The 22,434-nt window shown below is 49.9% G+C and overlaps 1 protein-coding gene and 1 long non-coding RNA gene across 8 annotated transcripts in view; one reads left to right on the forward strand and one right to left on the reverse strand.

The window, feature by feature from the left end:
* Nucleotides 1–19,854, reverse strand: part of ADGRF5 (adhesion G protein-coupled receptor F5) — a 32,445-nt gene extending 12,591 nt beyond the window's left edge. For 5 of the 7 annotated variants that reach the window (XR_016464594.1, XR_016464595.1, XM_090136656.1 and 2 more), the window contains exons 1-12: nt 19,476–19,854; nt 10,520–10,649; nt 8,206–8,266; nt 7,454–7,624; nt 6,501–6,677; nt 4,778–4,905; nt 4,266–4,324; nt 3,695–3,837; nt 2,792–3,004; nt 1,999–2,232; nt 456–620; nt 116–334 (exon numbers count right to left, since the gene is read on the reverse strand). Coding sequence is in view for 5 of the 7 variants with exons in the window: in XM_090136656.1 (XP_089992782.1) it covers nt 116–334; nt 456–620; nt 1,999–2,232; nt 2,792–3,004; nt 3,695–3,837; nt 4,266–4,324; nt 4,778–4,905; nt 6,501–6,677; nt 7,454–7,624; nt 8,206–8,266; nt 10,520–10,624 (1,675 nt within the window). In the remaining 2 variants the exon portion in view is untranslated. Of the gene's footprint in view, nt 1–115; nt 335–455; nt 621–1,998; nt 2,233–2,791; nt 3,005–3,694; nt 3,838–4,265; nt 4,325–4,777; nt 4,906–5,946; nt 6,021–6,500; nt 6,678–7,453; nt 7,625–8,205; nt 8,267–10,519; nt 10,650–19,475 lie in introns of those variants that run through there. The other 2 variants (XM_031604926.2, XM_031604925.2) reach the window with 2 other exon arrangements.
* LOC149919276 (uncharacterized) lies at nt 567–2,846 on the forward strand. Its single transcript, XR_016464596.1, has 3 exons — nt 567–646; nt 1,506–1,576; nt 2,782–2,846. It is a non-coding gene; the product is annotated as an uncharacterized LOC149919276 (long non-coding RNA).
* Nucleotides 19,855–22,434: the final 2,580 nt, after the last annotated feature.

Here is a 22,434-nt window from a genome sequence, read left to right on the forward strand (position 1 = left end):
TGCACACAGCAGGGGGTTGGAACTGGGTGAGCACTGTGGGCCTTTGCAACCCAGGCCATTCTGTGATTCTATGATTTCATTGCCTTTGTGGCTGGTGTAAGCCACGTTCACTCACCGTTCCAGTCTTGAGTGGCAGTGTTCACCTCGAGCATGGATGTGGCCATGGATTTGTTGGTTGTAATGCACGCAGTGCATTCTACTGCTTGTATTCTATCTCCAGAATGGAGTTCCCATCTGATGCTGTCATAATTGCTCACATCACTTTCACACTTCAGACTGAAGCCATATCCCACAGAAACTGATGTGTTTACACTGGAAGATATTCTTACCTGGGCTGAGACAACACAAGACAAATGTCATTATATTGAGGGCCGCTTGTCAGAATCATTGGTTTGCTAATGGTGTGCACTGAAGAGAGCCTCAGACATCGGTGGGTCTCTTGGTGCTCCTCTCACCTTCTCGGAAGTACGTAATTCGGATGTCCCAGCTGCTCCGGGCGCCGTGCCCTGTCTGCAGCTCACACGTGTATGTTGTCACCGTACCCGACTGCTCAGCCAAGCACAGCGAGTCCATCACGTTGAGCCTGTATTCAGTGCAGTTACTGCTGAAACTGGTGACTCCTGGAGAGAAAAAGGACTTATTGAAGGTCAGCAGGTGTCAAACAGCAGTTGGGCTCTTGAAATCCCGAGCAATCACACTAGCTAAGGAAGCCCGGGGGTTTTGTCAGCACCCTCTGACAGAATGCCACCTGAACACATCAGTGCTGAAGTCCTTTCTAATCCTTCACTCTGCAAATGCTCACAGAAGTCTCAAAGGCCCAACTCCCTGCTTTCAGCACTGCTCTGCGGCCAAAATTAATTTAACTTAGAGCCACAGCAGTGCTTGGATGTGTCAGGATGGGCAACAGGTTGCCCAAGGAGGCTGTGGATGCCCCATCCCTGCAGGCATTCAAGGCCAGGCTGGATGTGGCTCTGGGCAGCCTGGGCTGCTGGTTGGCGACCTGCACACAGCAGGGGGTTGGAACTGGAGGAGCACTGTGGGCCTTTGCAACCCAGGCCATTCTGGGATTCTATGAATTAAGGTGTTCTGGATCAGCCTGACCTCCCTGCCATATGTAGGAAACCAGGTAGGCAGTACAGGAGGAAAGCTACTGAGGGAAGCTTGGCAATAAAGGGCAAATAAGCGTTCTTGCAGCCCAGCTTTCACCCTTCTCTGCAAGCACTGCTGCACACCAGTGGCTGTGCTCTGTGGGAAGGGCTGTGCATGAACTTTGAAGGTTTATCTGTATGTCCCACTTTCTGATAAAGTCCTTTTACAATAAATGTTTAGCACAGACAGAAAATCCATACCCATAAAACATTTAAGGAGTCCATACCCAGTAAATACTAAAGAGGGCATTAAGCTGGTTATAATGGACTTCTGTGAGATTCTCTATTGATGTTATTTCGTAACTCTGCAACACACTGTGCTTGGAGATACACTAACTCTTACGTTCATTCTATTAGTAAAGCCTAATGGGAAGTCTGACTCAATTGGTACGTGATGGATCACAGCCCCGTGTGGAGTCAGTTTTTAGGTAAGCTGGAGAGGTTTTGAAGGGTACTACTCATCCCTCTTGGTTTCCCCATCTTGTTACGTGGTACACAGAGACTTCCCGTCCCCAGGGACGACTGCAGATAATCATAGACACCATTACAACTCATTGTTTCTCTCAAAACCAGAGGATGCAGAAATAAGCTTTTTGGACAATCAGTGTGATGATGGTCCAGACATCTGTTTCCAGTCAGGATGGCACAGATGTGAGTGTCAATATCTGTGTAGTGCATGGAGATGCCCAGAATCCCACCTACACTTGGGCAGTGCAAATGGAGTCTGTACACAGGCATACCCCATGCCCACCTTAGGCTCAGACCTCTGGGCTAGCTGCTGCTGAGCAGCAGGAGGCCTCTGATAGACATGCAAACCCAGCAGTGAAAGGCAACCTTTTGTAAATCTCACCTGTAATATTGATTGCTCCATTCACCTTCCAGTCACCAGTAAGCAGTGGTAACTGTAGATCAATGCAACAGAACAGCACGGGGCTGTTGGCCTGTATCTCAGGGCTGTTGCAGCTAATTTTATCATTGTTTGAGTATGAGATGATACGTAGTGGAGAGACTTGTATTTCTTCTGTGCCTCTGTATATCAGATTTAGAGACAGGTATCTGCTTGCAAAAGTGCATGTGTAGGTACCTGTAAGACAAAGACAACACCTTTACACGGAGCACATTTGGAGCACATTTTGCTGGTTCCCCTACATTTGGAGTTGTGAACTAGGAGCTACTTTGCATCGAGTTTTAACGTGTCCTGGCACAATGCCACCCATTTCCCTTACTCTGATTTTCAAAAAGCTCTAAACAAGAGCACGTGAAAAACCAAACTCTGTGGGCTCTTACTACTTGGGTTATGTTTGCAAAGGGGACGAGAGCCTTTGAGGCAAAATGCAGCCCCAGCCTCAGTTACCTCACAGAGGACAAGGCAGCCTCACTGCTGAGCAGCCTGTGATGCGACAGGGGATACTGGCACCAAAAATACCCATGTCAGTCTTCCACATCGTACTGCCACTGCAGGTTAGTAGGTGGTTCATTACAGAAAACAATCAGACCAACAAATGAGCAAAAGCTGACTGATGAGGGATGCTCTACTTTTCTGTCTTACTGCAGGGAGTCGCAGTCACTGCATGCCTCTGCTTCCCATAGAATTAGTTACGCTAGAGATTTGCATCTGCTCTTTTAATGATAGGAAATTGTACCAGAATCCTCCTGCGTAACGTTGCTAATTGTAAGAACTGCCTGTGACATCGCAGCGTTGTTGTCTGTCTTCATGGAGTGCCGTGAGCTGTTCAGGATGATCTGACCGCCGTGATGCCAGGTTGTGTTCTCAGCTGTGGCGTTTATCTCACACACCAGGTGGATGGTATCCCCTTCAAAAACGTGGGCAGGACTCACAGTGAAGTTTGTGCTATCTGGGAAGACAAAGTGCAGCATTCTGCATTATTGCACGGTGCCTTTCGTTGTAGAAATCTCAGTTGTTCTGAGCTGCAAACAGTTTTGGCTGCAGGGCACTGCCTCTGATAGCAGACACTGCATTTTCCACAGGATCTTCTTCTACCATCTGCGTCAGCCAAAGATCCCAGACAGCTTTATGAAGGTGGACTTCTACCAGCTCTGCTTTCCAAGGAGAAAATCTGGGAGGAGAAGCAACCCAAGGAGAGGGCCCTCAGAGAGAGCTGGGTCAGTGCTCAGACCATGAGAGATGGGGGCACTTTGATGGGCACTGTGCTGCAGCAGCTTGAACAAAGTGCCAAGGAAATCAGAGGGAACGTGCTCCTTAAGGCAGCTGCTTGTTCTGCCGTGATGGTGTGGAGAGTATGGGCAGCCTGACATGCAAAGAGCTCAGTTCTGGAGCTGAGCTCAAGGGATTCAGTTGCTCTCCCATGGAGATATTGCATCAGGGTTTAACAGAGTAGCTGGAAGGTTTTGGCTTTCAGTCAGAAATGCTGCATGCATGGCCATCTCAGTCAGATTCTATGCTTTGGTGGCACAGGGTGAAATGAAACAGATGAGAAATAAACAGTTTTTGTAGGTCCAGAATTAAATAATCAACAACACAGGGTGAATGCGGAAGGAAAAGACAGAGGGAGTTCTGCACTTACTCATTATTTCTGTTGTGAAGGAGGTGGGCACTATGTTGTATGGTTCGTCCAGGTACTGTGCTACAAGTCTGTTGGAATGCTCCAGCTGATGGAAGCTCGCTGATCCTGCCTCCACTCTGTAGTTCACATCAACACTCCCAGGCCTGAGCAGACAGGATGAAAGAAGCACCATGACCTGCCAGCATTGCATACCGGTGTATTTCTATGTCGGGGGACCACCTTGTGTGCCTAGGAAGGCATGAGAGCCAAACGCTCCTGTAGGACAGCTTGCTCTGGTATATAAGAATTCAAGGAATGGCCTGGGTTGAAAAGGACCACAATGATCATCCAGTTTCAAACCCCCTGCTATGTGCAGGGTTGCCAACCACCAGACCAGGCTGCCCAGAGCTATGTTATCCGTAGTCCTATTTCTGTGCTAATGGTTGGGATTTCCTTTGCAGCTATGATACTCTTATTTCACATGTACATATTGTGCATGAGTTCTAAGCAGAGTGAGTGTAGGCTTTTCTGCGTTGTATCGCATTGAGGAGAGATTTGTGCCCCTTAGGAAAACATGAAATTGTTTACTTACTTGAAGTCAATTGTTGTTGCTGACACAAAGCCTGGTAAGCATCCATAGCCAGCGTTAAACTGTAAACAAAGACACATGACACGACTTGAGTCCTCTGCATTATCACTCTAGCGTCCTAAAACAGGGAGCTCTCCATCCAACATCACTGCGAGCGAGAGTGTATCTGAGAGAATGGGCCTGGTGCTCTTGCCACTGCCACCAGAATACCTCTATATGGATGGTTTTATTCTCTACACACTCATGGGGACGTAAGCTGGAACCAATGAGATTTTTTTTCATATTTTTGATGCAAAACATTTCTGAATACTTCCTTGTGTTAAAACAAAGGGGGATTTTGTCCTTTTAGTGAAGCTAAGCTGCGGCCCACTTCATAGCTACAAGTGCTGCAGTCTCTGCAGCTTCCCACTGCAAAGTGGGGCAGTGACAGTGACAAATCAGGTGCTGAGACATAGGATAAATGCTGCTTTTTAAGAGGGCTTTGTGGTTTTATGGATGGAAAACAAAATCATTACCGCTTTATCGAGGTCAGCTTTATATTTTTTGTATAGCTGTGAAGAATGATTCCTGAGATCATCATGGAAGGCTGTGTCAAGTCTTACTGACATATTTATTACAGTGGGCTCTCCCATACCACATGAGTCTGTAAGGAAAAGCATAAAAATAAATCAAAAGCAACAATTACAATTAAAATTAGCTTCTTCTACTAACTTAAACCTAAATCTTACAACTACCCAAGGTTCATCTGTATGATAGAAAAGCTACAGTTCTCATAATTTCCCACACCTACTTTAGATGTGTGCCATCTGCTGAATACCCAGACCTCCCCTCCAGCTAACGCAAAGCTGTAGACTAGCTGTAGTGTTTAGACCACCACCAGAAAGTGCTGTATTCAGAAGCTGATATGCAGCTTTCTTGCAATGTTTGAATTGATACACTGCTTCCGTTAAAGAGGGAATTTAGGTGAATAATTTTGACCAGGTACTTGACTTACACAGAGCAAACATTGCATGGGATGAATCACCCCCTGTGTTTCACTGAAATTATGAAACCAATTGTAAAAAATGGTGGCTTCAGGAGGGTGATATTCTGGGTGAAGATTCATCTGTGGGAAGAAGAGAGTACAAAAAACTTGTACATCAGAGCCCACGTTAGGTCATGTCCATTCCATGCCGAGGAGGACTGTGGTGCCCAGGGTCCTGGACTTCCAAGGATCTAAATTTCCACATGATTTGGTGCTCTGTAGAGCTACCAGGTCTAATCCATGCAGTAAGAGCACGGTGTTGCCCTGTTTCAGAACAATTGTCTCTGAGTGCAGTATCTAGCATGGGTGAGCTGACAGTGCTGGGCTGCCCAGCTTAGCTCTGGAGCTGCCTCTGTGTTCCTCTGCTCCAGCACAAGCAGTAGTGGTTCCTCAAAGCCTTCATGGGCTCTGTCTTGCAGAAGCAACAGGTGGAGCTCCATCCCACTCCTGTTAGCCTGAATGTCCAGTCAACAGCCAGGCTTCTAAAGAGTCATGAGCATCTCATCATGAGAGACACAGAATGAAAACTAACAAAAGATATGTGCTGGGTTTTTTTTTTTTTCATTTGTTTTATTCCTTCTCTCTTCTGGAGTATTTTGATACAATTTGGTCACATTTGTAAGTTCTATTAATGCAAATCTGAGAAGAAACTGTCTTTACTTAGCAGAAATTCCCACAGAGGCACATGAGGGACTGCAGGAGCTGGGGCTCTTGTATGGCACTACGTGTCTCATAACTGTGTTGAGAGGGCCCCACATCACAAAGAATCATAGAATCATAGAACCACAGAACGGCCTGGGTTGCAAAGGCCCACAGTGCTCCTCCAGTTCCAACCCCTGCTGTGTGCAGGTCGCCAACCAGCAGCCCAGGCTGCCCAGAGCCACATCCAGCCTGGCCTTGAATGCCTGCAGGGATGGGGCATCCACAGCCTCCTTGGGCAACCTGTTCCAGTGCCTCACCACCCTCTGGCTCAAAAACTTCCTCCTCATATCCAACCTAAACCTCCCCTGTCTCACTTTAAAACCATTCCCCCTTGTCCTATCACTATCCACCCTCGAAAACAGCCTCTGAAAGAGAAGAAAGATCCAGGGCATCTCTACACACTTCCCACATTCATGAGCAAGGAGGCAGCCCAATGCTCTGCTCAGCTCTGCTCCATCTTCAAAGCAGCACAGGGCTGTGCAGTGCTCAGGCCCAGCGCAATTTCTCCTTACCTTTATTCTGAGGCTCACAGTAGGGCCCAAGGAAAGGCCTTTCCCTGGTGTAGCCACACGGCTGGCTGGGAGCTAGGCTGGTGGAAGGGCAGCTTATCAGGTTACTGCACCCCGTGCTTGGCCAGGCATATCCGCTTTCACAAGAACAGCAGCTCTCATTCTCACTGGTCACACAGACTGGTGTTGGGCAGAGAAACACCGTAAGAATGACAGAATCACACCACGTCCCAAGTATGAAGGCACCCCAAAGGATCCCTGGGCCCAGCCCCACACAGCACCCCCAGCCCCGCCCCGCGGTGTCCCAGCTCCCTTTGGCACCTCGGGGCCGTGCCCACCGCCCTGGGGTGCCAGCTTTCACTGCTTCTTGGGCCGTCGGGAATGTACAGAGATTCCTCCCCTGCCCCTGTAAAGGCCTGGTGCATTCATACACCGTCTGCTGCATTAATTGCTCAGATGTGATGTTTCACCACCACAGTTAGGTAACAAAACCTGCCTTGTACCCGTCAGAGTAAGCCTGCTGCTGGCTGCATCTCACGCAGCCTGCCAGGTCAGGGCAGAGCCCCTGGCAGTGATTTACACTCCAAACACAAGTGGGAGGGAAGGAAACAGTCTGATGGCTGCTGTCGCAGCTTCCTGAAACTTGAAAGTGACTCGAACTGCTTGTTATTTAAACTGGAGCAAAATTCTTTGACTCGAGCTTCCTCTGGCTCTGTCCCTTCCTTAGGAAAAGAAAAGCATTTGGGTCTACTAATGCTATCATTACGTAAAGAAAAGCAGTGGGGTGGAGGTAACAAACCACGCTGTGTGACAGGGCTTCGCTAGGTCTCTCACTGGGCAGCAGAGACCTTTCTGTTTTGCTGGCTTCTGGGCATGATGAGTAGTGAGAGTGGGAGACATCGAATACTGGCAAGCAAGAATGTCAGCCAGTATACAAAAATAAACAACCAACCCACCTGTTGTAACATTGATACTTGAAACTGTCATTTCTACATCTGAAATATCGGTTGAAAATGGAAGAGGGAAGTTTCTGAAATACTCCTTGATTGGTTCCAGGAAGGATGAATTCGTAAGGCTTACTTCAATGTCAATGGCATACTCCAGGGGTGGGGGGTCGAAAATGAGCACTGGAAGAGAAATGACATGAGACTGCAAAGCTGTGTGAGGGTAAATCCTAAACTGGGGGCTTCCCAGATGCCATTTGGCTCTTTGTTGCAATTTCATAGCAGCAAAGTTTGGCATTCTGTTTAGGAACACTTCCAACTTCCTGCTGTGTAGATATTCTGCACTACTTCTACCTGCTGCCTGTCCAACCATAGCCAGATATCTGTGGTCTCAGACCAATAGGAAGCAAATATAGATGGCATAAGATATACAGAGAAAAGCCATCTCATCCGTGCTCTCCCTTGAGGCAGTAAGTGGATGGCTTATCAACAAGAACTGAAGCTGTGCTGGGTTGTCCTGTGACCCACACTGCTCAGCAAAGCTTGTGCTTTGGTTTTCTTCCTATAAAATAAGTTTCATCTTGCATAGGAACTTTGCTCATATGTATCCATCTGTGACTGGGCTGAACATTGCACCTCTCTTACATTTTGTGTTTTTACTGCCTCCTCTTTCTGACTGCCTGTCCCAAAGCACTGTCCCAGCACTGACCTCACCCACGACTTGCTGGAAAACCTGCTCCACTGCCATACATACGTGCACGTACCATTTCGCTTCTGCCTCTGCAGCTCAGGTTGGAAACTTTCCTCTCCTACCTCCCTGCCAATCTGTGGGAGAAACAGAGAGAAGTTATGTGAAAAAAAGAAACAAAGTGAAGCTTTAACTGCTGTGGTTGGCATGAGAAAATAAGCAAAGAAAACCTTCCTGTTAACAAACTCCTCTGTGAGCAGAATGTTTGTGTCCTCTATGCAGGGAAACGCTAAACCCCACCGTGGTTGAGCAGGGAGGGGTGGCACAGGTTCAGCAGGCTGGGTTCACCCAGGGTGCAGCTGAGTGCCTTGCTGGTCACTTTGCTTTTTCAGCCATGCCTTGAACTACACTGGCACTGACGTTAGCAAGGAAAGCCAGGGAACAAGCAAGGATGTAGGTAGGCAGGAAGTTTGCAGCTTGGCCAGTTTCTTGAGCCCCGCTGTAATCTTTGTTTACAGAAGGGGTGAACAGGCTGGCAGCCCTTCAGCCATCTCTGGGCACAGAGGAACCATCTGGCATGTGATCTGAGCTGGGCTCTGTGTCACGGTGCAGTGGCAGTGAAGCTGGCAAGGTGTGCAGTGCTTCTCCTGAGGTCAGCTGCCATGCACGGCCTTCTGTCATCCCCTTCCTCCCCCACGTTTGCACCCAGTGCTTTCCTTTGCAATTACTCGCCCCAGCGACTGCAGCAGTGCTAAGTGCTGCACCGCTCAGTACCTCACATAATTCACACCAGAATAATGACTCATTTGCAAGGTGCACCAGAGATCAGTGACACTGAAAAATAAGGCACTGCCCTTTTCATGAAAAATGCCAAAGTGCTCTGAGTTGCAGTTGGTTGGGAAAAGCAGAGCAAAGCACTTTTTCCCTAATAGACAGGTGCCATAGGGCAGGTGGGGCTGTGGCTGGCAGCACTGTGCTGTGCAGAGTGGGCATGGAGGCAGAAATGCATGGAGGGCTCACACCTCCCTCTTCACCTCTGGTGGATGAGGCGCTGGGCATGAGCCAGCAGTGTGCCCTTGCAGCCCAGAAGGCAACTGTGTTCTGGGCTGCATTAAAAAGGGGTGGCCAGCAGGGACAGGGAGGTGATTGTCCCCCTCTGCTCGGCTCTTGTGAGGCCCCATCTGCAGTGCTGTGTCCAGGCCTGGGGCTCCAGCACAGGAAGGACGTGGAGCTCTTGGAGCGGGGCCAGAGGAGGGCACTGAGATGTCAGAGGGCTGGAGCAGCTCTGCTGTGAGGAAAGGCTGAGGGAACTGGGCTTGTTGAGCTTGGAGAAGAGAAGGCTGTGGGGAGACCTCATTGTGGCCTTCAGTACTTGAAGGGAGCGGATAAACAGGAGGGGAACGGCTGTTTGTGAGGGTGGATGGTGATAGGACAAGGGGAATGGTTTTAAAGTGAGACAGAGGAGGTTTAGGTTGGATATGAGGAGGAAGTTTTTCAGCCAGAGGTGGTGAGGCAGTGGAACAGGTTGCCCAAGGAGGCTGTGGATGCCCCATCCCTGCAGGCATTCAAGGCCAGGCTGGATGTGGCTCTGGGCAGCCTGGGCTGCTGGTTGGTGACCTGCACACAGCAGGGGGTTGGAACTGGATGAGCACTGTGGGCCTTTGCAACCCAGGCCATTCTATGATGATTCTCTTCTGGTCTTCTTCCAACTTGCCCAAAAGAGCTTGGATTCCAGTCACCCTGTCAGAGCTCAGGACCCTGGCACATTAGAGTCTGAGTCTGTTTGGGCTTGAGTGGGTTTGTGATATGTAAAGAAGTGTTTTGCATTCTACAGTAACTGTGATTGACCAAGGGTTGGTTGATCTGTAGACTGTTTTTTTTACAGACTGTTAACTCCTATTCAGTCGTTCTGTCCCTTTGTTTTCTGTTCCTCTTTTGGCCTCTATGGCTAGGGACCATTTGTGCAGAAACTGTTCTGAACACGTGCACAGAACGAGGCACAGAGCAGACTCCTGTAACACAGACTGCAGATGAAGCAGAGGATGCCTGCGAGGGACACTACGGGCAGCCTGCCCAGGAGCAGTGCCCGCGCAGCTCCCACCACCAGCTGAGCCCAGGGAACAGCAAACTAAATCCCTTGTAGACAAGTGAGAGCCCTCAGGTTTTGCTCAATTCCTTCTGGTGAGGCTTTAAGTCTAGAAAGAAAAAGAACCCAGTTCCTGGATTTCTATCAGTTTTCCACACTGCAGAGATTCTCTGGTTTCAGTTTCCCCACTTTATCTCATACTGCCCTCCTTGAAAGCTTTCTGGCTGTAGAGCAGAGCCGTATCAGCTGGGCTCTATGAGCAGAGACCAAACTAAAACCTATGGCTCTGGGTTAGGATACTCACAGCATATTGGGTGAATGGGTCAAAGCCCGAGGCCTGAGACGTCTGGAAGCATGTTGTGGCCAGCAGAGACAGGAGGTGGAGGGCTGCAGTAATTGGGGATGGCATGTTGTTGTCAGCTTTGCTGTACAGCCTAGGAGAAAAGTGGAGAAGGATCAGATTTTCAGCTGGCTCTCACAGAGGGAAGTACACACCCTACAAAAGCATTGCGTTGAGGCTGTTTCAGCACACTGCTCGCTCCATCCCAGATGGAGCACAGAACAAGGTCTGCAATTGTACCTATTCACTGTCACCAGAATATTCATCCCGTTTCTTCTTTATTTTTCCTTTTTTTTTCACGTCACCTACACCTACTCAAAATGGAGAGAGAAAGGACCTTCTGGAGACACAGTTACATCACAGGCTTAGCTAGAGATTTCTGCCTGTTTGTTGCCCCTCGTTAATGAGGGAAACAGTGAAAATGATCTCTCCTGGAACAAAAGTACACGTAATTCGAGTCTTAATATGCAGCTCCACTAATGGCACTGATGCTAACAAGTGAATATCATGGAATGTAGGAGTGCTGACATGCCAGAATATTGCATGGTGCCTGAAATCACAACCCGGAAAAACAACATTTTCCAGATCACCAGTATCTAAGCTAAGCATAACAGGTGATGCAGACCCTTCTAGCAGGAGCTGACACTCTGAGTGAATAGAGTGAGCAGAGAAAGGGAGCTAAAGGGTAAGTGTAGAATCGTGGCTTGGTATGAATATGCACTTTTTAGTTTTGCTGACAAAGCATTTCTCTCAATTCCAGATTAACAGCCAGTAGGGAGCAAAGGAGAGAGGCAGAATCCAAGCAGACTGCAGAAACCACTTTAAGAAAGGAAAGCACTGAGGAAAGTCTCTGAAGACTCAACAGATGTGAGTGATAACATCAGCTTGTTTAGCAATCAAGTTAGCTTGATTAATATCATGAACTTTTGTAGAAATCACAGAATCACAGAATGGCCTGGGTTGCAAAGGCCCACAGTGCTCCTCCAGTCCCAACCCCCTGCTGTGTGCAGGTCGCCAACCAGCAGCCCAGGCTGCCCAGAGCCACATCCAGCCTGGCCTTGAATGCCTGCAGGGATGGGGCATCCACAGCCTCCTTGGGCAACCTGTTCCAGTGCCTCACCACCCTCTGGGGCAACAGGCATCTGAACAAGCAGGAAACCAAGGCTACCACCAAAGCACTCAGTGCAGCCTCCTTGTCCCTTCAGAGAGGTGCTGCCATTGTCTGTGTGCTGGGGCTCCTCTCTCAGCCTGCTTAACTCACTGCAGGAGCTGCTTTTCATCAGAGGGAGTTTACTCAGTGGTTCAGAGGTGCTGGACCATAAGTACACTGCTGTCCAGGGCTTCCCCTGGGGGGTGTTTCCAGTGCTCTGACTCATACCCTTTTCACATTATGTCACACTGGTCACCCTTGTTTGTGAAACATAACTTTTTCCTCCGTGACCTGTAACTTTAAATTCCTTTGTTCCTCTGTAAGTCTTCCTATTAGTCATGACCTCTTTACGCTCAGAGAGTCTGCACGGAAAATCAAAGTTAATTTGGTCCCATCTATCAGCAGAACAGGTCCAAACCATACCATGACCAAACAAGACTTCCTGCAAGAAGAAGAAAACTTGGCAAGGCTTGTGTTTGTAAGGCAAAGTAACTGCAATAGGACGCATTCCACCATGTACCTGGTAGCACAGAAAATGCCATCTGAATGAATGGAAAATGACATTCGCCAACAGCCACTTCCCCGTGTTGGGAAAGGAAAGGCTTGCTGAGGGCTGACCTTTCTTCAGAGCAGTTACCTCGATTTTCAGGAGGGACTTAATGCCCATGCAGCTCATGGCTTCTGTGGTCTTACCACTGTGCAAGGTTCAAAGAGCCCTGGGGACAGAAGCAGTGTATCCTTGGCATGGCGTGTTGCCCTTGCAGCAGGGTTTTCTCTCAGGTTTGGTGACTAGATTGCTCCTATTGACACCATCAGCCCCATGGCTCATTGCTTGGTTTCCTATTCATCTGGCAGGCGCTGCTCATCCACCTTCTGCCCGGCTCCCCGGTGCCCACTTCTCTCTCACAGGCAGACAGACCTGCTTTGTAGAGGAACATGACCATACGAAGATATTTAGGGGCTGGAGCATCTGTCATGCCACGAGATGGTGAGAGAGTGGCACAGCTCCACTTGAAGTCTTGGAGTGAGCTCATCCACGTGTACCAAGATCTGGAGGGTGCTGGAGTGGCTTCTTTGGCAAGGGTTCTGAGTGCAGGCTGAGACAAGCATTTCTACACAGAGCATCCTCATGCAACCACCCATGGTAGAGATATTTTATTCTTGATGACTAAAGAATTTTATTCTTGATGAGCTGAAGAGTCCTGTGTCATTCCAGCACTGTGGTCATACCACATCTTTGGTACTTGTTCCACTCCTCGTCTTTCCAAGTGTGCTATAAATTTATAACTTAATTAAGCTGCACTATCCTTGCAAAAGCATTTTCCTACAGTTTAAACAGCTCCTCCTCCCTTCGGGCACTTTGTGTGAAAGCTTTGTGACAATGGGAGACCTGTGGGGTGAAGGGCACATGGAGAAAGGAACCAGGAGCTGCTACAGGGCAGGAGATGGGAAGAGAGCAGCCAGGCCACGGCTTACTCTGGTCAGACAGCCACTGAGTACTCTATTTCAGACTTGGTCTCCAGGGCTGAATCCCCTGCTCTCCATACCTGCTTGCTTTATTCTTCCACAGTCACAACAAGAGCTTTCCCTTCTGTGCTTTAAACATGACCTTTGAGAGTGCATAATGAGTTGGATGGTCAGACAATGTTTGTTTCAGACATGAAACACACAATGACTTTAAGAAACACACACCCAGGCACAACAATATTTCATGGGAGAGCTGGCTGAAAGGGAAGAGGGGGCGGGGGAAGTTGCACTGACCTTAGATAACACATCAGAATGAGAACAAAACTGAAATAAACACAGATTAATCAAGGACTCCACACCGAACTGCAGCGCGATAAGGACTCAGACGGGCAATAAACAGGTGGTGGGACACACTGTGATGCTGAGGAGCTCTGTGCCCAGCAGGGGTGTGGGAGGAGGTGGTTGTTGCGTGAAGGGAGGTGTGGGGCTCAGGCAGAGGTTCAGGATTTGGCGGGGAGGTTTTAATTTTTGGCACAGTGGTTGTGCACAAACAGATGCCATGGTGGTGCCAAGCGCAGGGCTGAGTGCTCCGTGTGCCACGTGATGTTTGGTCTGCCAGGCTGAAAATAGCCACAGCCAAACCCAGGGTGGGAAGGCACTGAAGTCGTCTCTTCCCTGGGAAAAGGTGGTCCTGCCCCCATTCTTGCCCTCTTCCTGGCGCATTTTATCCCCTCTGCATATGTGCTGCTCAGCTCCCGTTCCAGCTTTGTGTGGGAGCGTCATAGATGACAGAAAGAATGAGAAAGCTAAGAAAATATAACAGCAGGAGTGCAGCTCCGTGCCATTCTGGTGCTTGCCTGCCCCACGTTTGGAGAGGTGCAGGTCAGGGGGCATCCACCCATCTCTGGTGCTGTGCTGAGAGAAGGGATGGAGCCACAGATGTCCCCTTCTCCTCCTCATCCGTTCTGGAGCAGCAGCAGTTTTTGGGCTGGTCCCTCCCATAGCACAGCCCATGTTAACAAAGCAACATGGAGGGCAGCTGTGTGTGGGACAGGGAAGGTGGGAATCTCCATGTGCTCACTTCTGTATTTATACACTACACTGTGAGGTCTAACAGCACTCGTCAGAGTGGAATTTCCATGGACTGCAGTGCGTTTTGGATTCAATCCCTGGGTCAGGCCAGCCACAGGCTGCTTCTATAGAGATATGGAAGCACTGAAGTACTAGAAAGCCTGATGACTGCACATTTCCTGCTCGCTGTGTTTTATTAACCTCTCAATTTTTTCCTGCTGCTGCTGCAGAGCAGCCCGGGGGAGGCGGTGGTGCAGCTGTGCAGGTGTTTGTGCTCTGGATCTTCACGACCAGCTCTGTGCAGCAGTGAATCCTGCATGGCTGCCCCTGTGCCAGCAACCCTGAGCACAGCCACCACGCCACATGCCACCTGGAGCTTGAGATCAAGACTGAATGTCATCAACACAACCATAGAACAGTGTGGGTTGGAGGCACCTCATGCCCACCAGTCCCAAACGCTGTGGGGTGGGACCCCCAGCATCCCTGGCCTCAGGCACTGCCACCATGGCCACCACAGCTCCCTGTGCAGCACAGATGGGACTCACTCATTTACCAACGCTCTGGGGACTTCCAAGAATATTGGACTTTAGACAGATGCTTGGACTGGCTCCAAATATCACCGCACTTCATACTCAGAGCAGCATCCATGCATGCTGTGGTGCACACAGAATTACAGAATAGCCTGGGTTCAAAGGGACCTCAAGGATCACAAAGCTCCAACCTTCCACCACAGGCAGGGCCACCAACCTCCACGTTTCAGAGCAGCCCAGGCTGCCCAGGGCCCCATCCAACCTGGCCTTGAACACCTCCAGGGATGGACGGGGCATCCACAGCCTCTCTGGGCAGCTGTTCCAGCACCTCACCACTCTCACAGCAAACAACTTCCCCCTCACATCCAACTGAAATCTTCCCTCCCTCAACTTCAAACCATTTCCCCTTGTCCTGCTGTTATTGTTAGCTCCCCTTTCCAAGAGCTGACTCCCCTCCTGTTTGCAGGCTCCCTTTAGGTACTGAAGGCTGCAATGATTCACCCCGCAGCCTTCTTTTCTCCATGCTGAACAAGCCCAGCTCCCTCAGCCTGTCTTTGTAGGGGAGGTGCTGCAGCCCTCTGATCATCTTTGTGGCCCTCCTCTGCACCCTCTCCAACAGCTCCCTGTCTTTCTTGTATTGGGGCCCCCAGACCTGAATGCAGTACTGCAGATGGAGCCCCACGAGGGCAGAGCAGAGAGAGACCATCACCTCCCTGTGCATGTTGGGCTCGGTGGTGCAGGAGAGCACTGTTGCACCTGATCTCCAGTTTAGGGGGATGGATGGTGTTTCTCAGGCCCTGGAGGTGTCATGGGGGAGCTGAAACAAACAGAGGGCCAGGTAGATGACCTGCTGAGGTCTTACTCTGCCTTTTTTCTGAGAGTGCTGGAGCACTTGTCACCTGCTGCAGTGCTGAAGCTGCTCTTGAAGGGTCGGCTGGAAGCAGGGCATTCAGGAAGGGAGCAGGTCTCTTTTGAGGGAGATGTTCATTAACAGCACAGAACATCTTGTGAATTGAGGAGCAGAGTTTATAGGTGGCAGTCAGTCTTCTCACACCATGGGTTTGAAAGAAGATGGACAGCGAGAGGAAGGAAGGCAAGTTCAGCCACCATTCCTGTGCCACAGACAGAGGGGCTGGGGGCATTGCAGGCTCAGCACTGTTGCAGCAGGGCCAGGCAAGCCAGGCTTCAAAGAACGCTGGACTTCAAAGGTTTTCTCCCTCCTGAAGGAAGAGCAAAACCATTTGGGAGCAAGGGCTGTGCTGGGAATAGCCTGTCACAAGGCACGTAGGGGTGGCTTTGGAATGAAGATGGCTTTCACATATTCGACCAGATGGCTTTTGAGGGCAAGCCTGTGGTCTTGGAGCAGAGCTTTTCCTCTGTACGTGAACAATGAAGGGAAGCTCTGCCTTTCTCGAAGAATTTCTGAGAACGGTAAATTGCACACTGGATCACAGCCCTATTATGCTTTTTGGGAAGTCATTTGGAAATGAATGTTTCATATCAAGATTTACATGGGGGATCCATCCAGCTGTGCTGCTCACAGCAGCCTCAGCCCGGACAGTTCAGAGCAGCATTCCCAGCTCCATCCCCTCACAACCCACAGCCTACACGCTACAGAGCTAGAGCAGGAAACAGAAAAAGCCTTGATGCTGTGCAGCAGTTTTCTGCAATAAACAAAACATCAGTGTGCCCTCAATGCTATTTTAGCAAAAAATCTTAGCCACAGCCCCTTTGGGGCTGTAATGATGAAAATTCCCAGCCAGGCTCTGTACACCCATCCTGTTTGGCTCTCTCTGGACTGAAGTTTGGAACAGTTATGTGCTGAGTGCAGAAATTATGGATTAAGGTAATGAGATGCGTGTTATGAAATGCAATAGCCATCAGAAGCAGACAAGCCCTCAGAATGGGCTGCAAATGTAGTCAAAAATTACTTAAGAAATTCCATTGATGTAGCATTGTAACATGCAAATACAGCACAGTAATTACTAGACAGCCCGCTGCAGTGGGTTAGTGCAGGAACTGCTCTTTGCAGCCGAGTATGCAGAGCGGATCATTCCTCTGTTGGAGAGCAATAGGCCATTGCAAATTATCTCTGGCAAGACCTTTTGTGTGTTCCCTGCTCCTGCATCTTCCATCTCGCCTGCTTTTCTCATGCAGCACCCCCAGCCCACTGCAGGGCCCTGGGCTCCCTACTTCTCTTGTCCCAGCCCACGGGCAGGAGTCTGCAGGGCACAGACAAGGGGACAGCCTGCTGCACTGCTGCAGGTGCTGGTCAGGTGATGTGATGGTGGTGCATGTACGGGGCAATATGCAAAACCATGTGAGAAACAAACTGCATAATCACACATTAACATCAGCTCAGGAATGGCAACTGGACCCTTTGAGACAGCAGTCCTGATGACTTCCAGCAAAACTGCAATTGCGTTTCTTGCAGGAGTTGGGTTTTGCCATAAACTCATCCCACTGTGTCTTCAAAAGCCGTGGTTCTCACACAAAGCTGAGGTTAATTCCAGCAAATCATTGCAGTTGCCATTCGTACAGCCCCAAGATAACACTGCTCTCGCAGACGATGCCATTCACCTCCATGCTTGCCTCCTGCAATCCCTCGTTCCTTCTGCTGCGAGCAGCAGTTCCTTGATCAGGATGAATGGGTTAAAGAAAGGAACTCCAGTAAAGGCTGCGCTGCCTTTTGTGTGCTAACAATACGCGGAAGCTCTGCCTAGTTGGAGGAATTTCCCACGTCTCCAATTCAGACTTTGGAAAAGTGCTTTATTAAGGCTGTCTAAGAGGTGTTAAAAAAATAAAAATAGTCAAGGAGATGGGGACAAAGATATCTCCCTCCAGCCTATTGACGTTCCTGTTTGTTTGTTTGCTGAAGCGGGAAGCCACGCAGAGCCGCTGCGCAGCGCTGCCCAGGGCCGGCGGGCCGAGCTCTGCCATCACTGCTGTGACCCACCAGGGCTGTCCCAGCACTGCCTGTGGAAGAGTTTGTTCCCCAGTTTTGCCAGATGTCTGAGACAGGTTGAGTGATAGAAGTAATGAGGAATTTCCTGGGTGAGAGTAGGATCGGTGAAACACAGAAGTCCTGTTGCAACAGGAAGGGATGGAGCAGGCAGAAATGGAGCCTCGGGCTCCAAGCTTCTAGCGTCCTTCCCCTGCTCTTCCCTTGCTCAGGGCCATGATTTAGAGGAGGGTTGTTAGAGTTAAGGTAGGATGGTTGGGTTGTGGTTGAACTCGATGATCTCTAAGGTCTTTTTTAACCTGAGCAATTCTATGATTCCATGATTGCACAATCTCACTGCTTCCCATAAAGCTGTCACTGGTGGTGAAAGTTGCAGCATTCACACCAAACCCTTCTCTATCAAGCCTGCAAGGCCCTTGTGCACAAAGGAGAGCAGTGCATTCCTGCTGATGGGGATTGGGACCCGGGGCTGCAGGAGCTCCCACCTCAGCCATCTTTGCATGGAATCCCAGTCCCTATGGAACTGGTAGGCACAACTGCACTAGGGATGCTGGGATGGAGTAAGGTTATTCAGAGCAATCATAGAATCCTAGAATGGCCTGGGTTGCAAGGGCCCACAGTGCTCCTCCAGTTCCAACCCCCTGCTGTGTGCAGGTCGCCAACCAGCAGCCCAGGCTGCCCAGAGCCACATCCAGCCTGGCCTTGAATGCCTGCAGGGATGGGGCATCCACAGCCTCCTTGGGCAACCTGTTCCAGTGCCTCACCACCCTCTGGCTGAAAAACTTCCTCCTCATATCCAACCTAAACCTCCCCTGTCTCACTTTAAAACCATTCCCCCTTGTCCCATCACTGTCCACTCTTGTAAACAGCTTTTCTCGTAAATGTGGGAGAAAGCAGTTGGAGCATCCCATCCCTGTGTCCCCTGACTGAACGCTGAGAGCAGCACTTCAGCATTCCAACATGCCACCGTAGAAATGGATTTAGTTTAAGCAGCTCAGAACACAAGTAGAACAGAACAGAAACAAGATGAACACAATGCAACATGCAGCATTCTCAGCCCGTGGCTCTGGGTGCTCCAAGTCCCTCTCCCTTGCCTGCATCGTCCCAGCTGCAGGGGATGCTGGAGGCTGCTGGTGAAGGAAACAAGTGCACCGTGTTGCAGGGCAGGCAGAAACACTATGCCAGCTGTCTGCACTGAGAGTCCTGCCAAAGCCCTGAGCCAGCATCAAACAGACCAAAAGACCTCTTAATGCAGTCAGTATATTTATCATAGAGTCACAGAATCCTAGAATGGCCCGGGTTGAAAAGGACCACAATGCTCATATAGTTTCAACCCCCTGCTATGTGCAGGGTTGCCAGCCACCAGTCCAGGCTGCCCAGAGCCTGATCTTTTCTGAAAGCACATAGCGAGCCTTACGTCGCAGCAACACAAGCCAGGTTAGCGCTGCATTACCATGCACATCCTTCTGTATCCTGAGTTTACCCAGGCTGCTCCCAGTCCGTGTCAATGCCACCATCCGTGCTGGCAGATGGCCGCACCATGCAGTCCCCACCGGCGCAGTCTGTACCACCGCATCGCCGCGAAATGGGAGTGCTGTGGCTGCCGCTCTCCCCGCGGTGCCTGCAGCATTCCCAGGGCTCTGCATGGCCAGACCCAGCCGTGGGCATTCCCCCAGACACCGTCCCCAAACAATTAAAGCACAACAGGAGCTCGATGCCATTCCATCCCATCGGCCATACCTGCAGCCGGGCGCTGGCCGTGCGCTCTCCCCGACGTGCTGCCATGCAGTGCTGCCCGCTGCCCAGCTCCCTGCCCTCTGTTTCCCCGAGGCTCGGGACACACCTTATGCGTGCTGTGCTGTCGGTTGTCACGCTGAGGGTTCCTTCTTTTCCTTTTGCTTTTCTTTCTGGAGTGAATCACGCCATCCGTGAGTGGCAGTGAGAACCTCTGTGTGCATCCACAGATCGCCGTGACCTCCCTTTGCTGCGGTCAGTGGGAAACTTCTGCAGCTGGGGTGGGGTTGCAGCTGAAAAACACAGGGCTGGAAGCACCGCACTCTGTGGGCAGGGCAGGTTTTCCTTCTCCGCTTGTTGTGTCAGGGAACAGAGTGATTCCCACTGCTCTGGACCACGGAGATGACCCCTGGCCAGGAAGGAACCTGGGAAATTTTTTGTGAGTGATTTCCTGCCATGGGGACAGTGGGCGGAAGGGACATTTGGGTGGGGGGACTCACAGAGCTGCAGAGTGTAACTGCGAGATGAGGAGAGCACTTTGGTGGTCATTACAGAGTGGCCATAAGAGAAAGGATTTTTTTTAATAGAGGAACATCTTTGGTTACTGTTATACGCAGCGACCTGCAGCATAAGTCATCCAGGTGCTTGGCAGACTTTTGGCACTTCAGATTCTTTCTTCTGAGCATCCAGCAGGACAACTACTCCCAGAATACACAGAATCACAGAATCATTCCAGTTGGAAAAGAATCCCGAGATCCCCAAGCCCAGCCCACCCCACTGCCCACGTCCCCCAGTGCCACATCTCCACAGTCCCGGGAACCCTATGGGGACAGTGCCCCCAGCACTCCCTGTGCAGCTGTGCCACTGTCCCACTGCTCTTTGGAGAAGAAATTCCTGGTCTCCATCCTGATGTATGTACATATATCCCCCACCTGGCAGTGTGCAGCCCTGCTGCTGCCATCACAGCTCTCAGCACCATCTCTGCACTAACTGAATGTTTGCTGGCTGGCAAGACTTGGGAGGTCCATGGGGTCCTGGTGGAACAAAGGACACGGTGATGGCCACTTTGCTTCCGTCTCTCCTGCCTGTGCTCAACTCTGATATTCTTGCAAGATCTACTGCCTGATTTTGTGGCTCACAACCCAGCCCATGGAAGGGAGTGGAACTAGAGGTCCCTTCCAGCCCAAGCCATTCTGTGATGATATGACTGCATGAGTGTGGCCCAGCATCAACCCGTCGGATGGCACAGGGCACAGGTCATCCCCTGTGAGGTGCCAGTAACAACGAGCAGGGACACTGGTGAGAACATTTCACCAATATGCTTAATAAAATACACCTTTTTTTGGAAAAAGGAGATGAGAAAAAAGACAGAGGGAGCATACCCTGCCTTCATTATACTTTCCATTGCAATGGACACTTGGCTTTCCATTAACAAGTGTGTTCCATATCTCCTTACACATAAGAACAACCACTTCATTTCAGTGGACTTTTCAGTTTGATTTCCTTTTGTCCGGCTGGAGCTGGAAGTTCTTTTCCCATTATCTCCTGCTGGTTGGGATGAGTGAAATACAATGGTTGGGATGTTCTGGAAAGATAGCACTACTGGGATACTTCGATTAGAATAATGGAGTGGTTATTTCTTTAAAATAGAGCCCCTGAGTTAAAAAGTATATGGAAATCCCTCTGGAATATTTATAGATCAGCCTCATTTTGTTGAGGCTTATTTCCCTCTGCATCCTGGTTTTCTGCGGTGGGTGGAAGAGGTTTTTCACCCCCAAAGTGTCAGAAATGTTCCTGTTCAGCACTGAGATGCACAAGAAGAGCTGGGGGAGGCTGTACTGTCATGTGGAGGAGCTGCAGGAAAATGGGTGCTCTGGCAAAGCATCGGATAAACACCTAGAATTACTCAGAATGAAGTATCTGAATTGGTGCAGAACTGATGCTTATGCTCTCTATTGACTAAAGGGAGTCCAAATTCTATCCCAGAAACAAGTGCCTGCATTGTTGACGTTTCCAGTGAAGAGAGATGAAGCTTCCCTTGATCGGTGTCTGGCTGTATTATGCAAAATGGAATGGCTCTTTGGACTGCAAGATAAGAGCTGACGACATGGCTCAGCAGCAGCAGCATCCAGCAACAACTTGATTTGCCCAAGTGCAAACTCATGTCCAGGCACGGTGAGGCTGGCACGGCACGGGGTGAGCTGCAACGCGTAGGGGCAGCAAAGGGATGTCCCAGTTGTCCTGAGTCTGGCAGAGAGCAAATATTTAACCGCTGTTCGTAGTGGGGACAGCACATCCTCACTTTGCTCTAATCGGCTGCGAAGGAAGGAAGTAATGAAATGTCTCATTATGCATCTGGCTGCAGCAGTGTTTTTAGAAGGAGCAGCAGAGCTGAAGCTGCACAGCTGCATACCGAAAGGACTGAGGTGCTCAGCTCTGCCTCCCTGCAGCCATTATTTGTCCAGATGGGGAAGGTGCCAGAAGATTACATTTTTTTGACACACCATGAACACATTTTAGTGATAGAACAGTTAATTCAGGTGATTGGAGTACTGCAGATGTACACTGCCACAGCTCAACCCTATGGGTTTCTGTCTTGCTCAACACTATGGGTTTCATTGAGGTTTAAGTGACTTGAGTTTGTACCAACATTTTTAGGCTAATTCATCACACTTGCATGAATTGCTTCCTCATAGCAGAATGATGATACAGCAATGTGCCATGCAATCATCATAGACTCAGAGAATCACAGAACGGCCTGGGTTGCAAAGGCCCACAGTGCTCATCCAGTTCCAACCCCCTGCTGTGTGCAGGTCGCCAACCAGCAGCCCAGGCTGCCCAGAGCCACATCCAGCCTGGCCTTGAATGCCTGCAGGGATGGGGCATCCACAGCCTCCTTGGGCAACCTGTTCCAGTGCCTCACCACCCTCTGAGTGGGGAGGTGCAAAATGCAAAGTCTGTATGT

This window comes from Phasianus colchicus, chromosome 2 (genome assembly GCF_987193195.1).
Source record: "Phasianus colchicus chromosome 2, bPhaCol1.hap1.1, whole genome shotgun sequence".
NCBI classification, from domain to species: Eukaryota; Metazoa; Chordata; class Aves; order Galliformes; family Phasianidae; genus Phasianus; species Phasianus colchicus.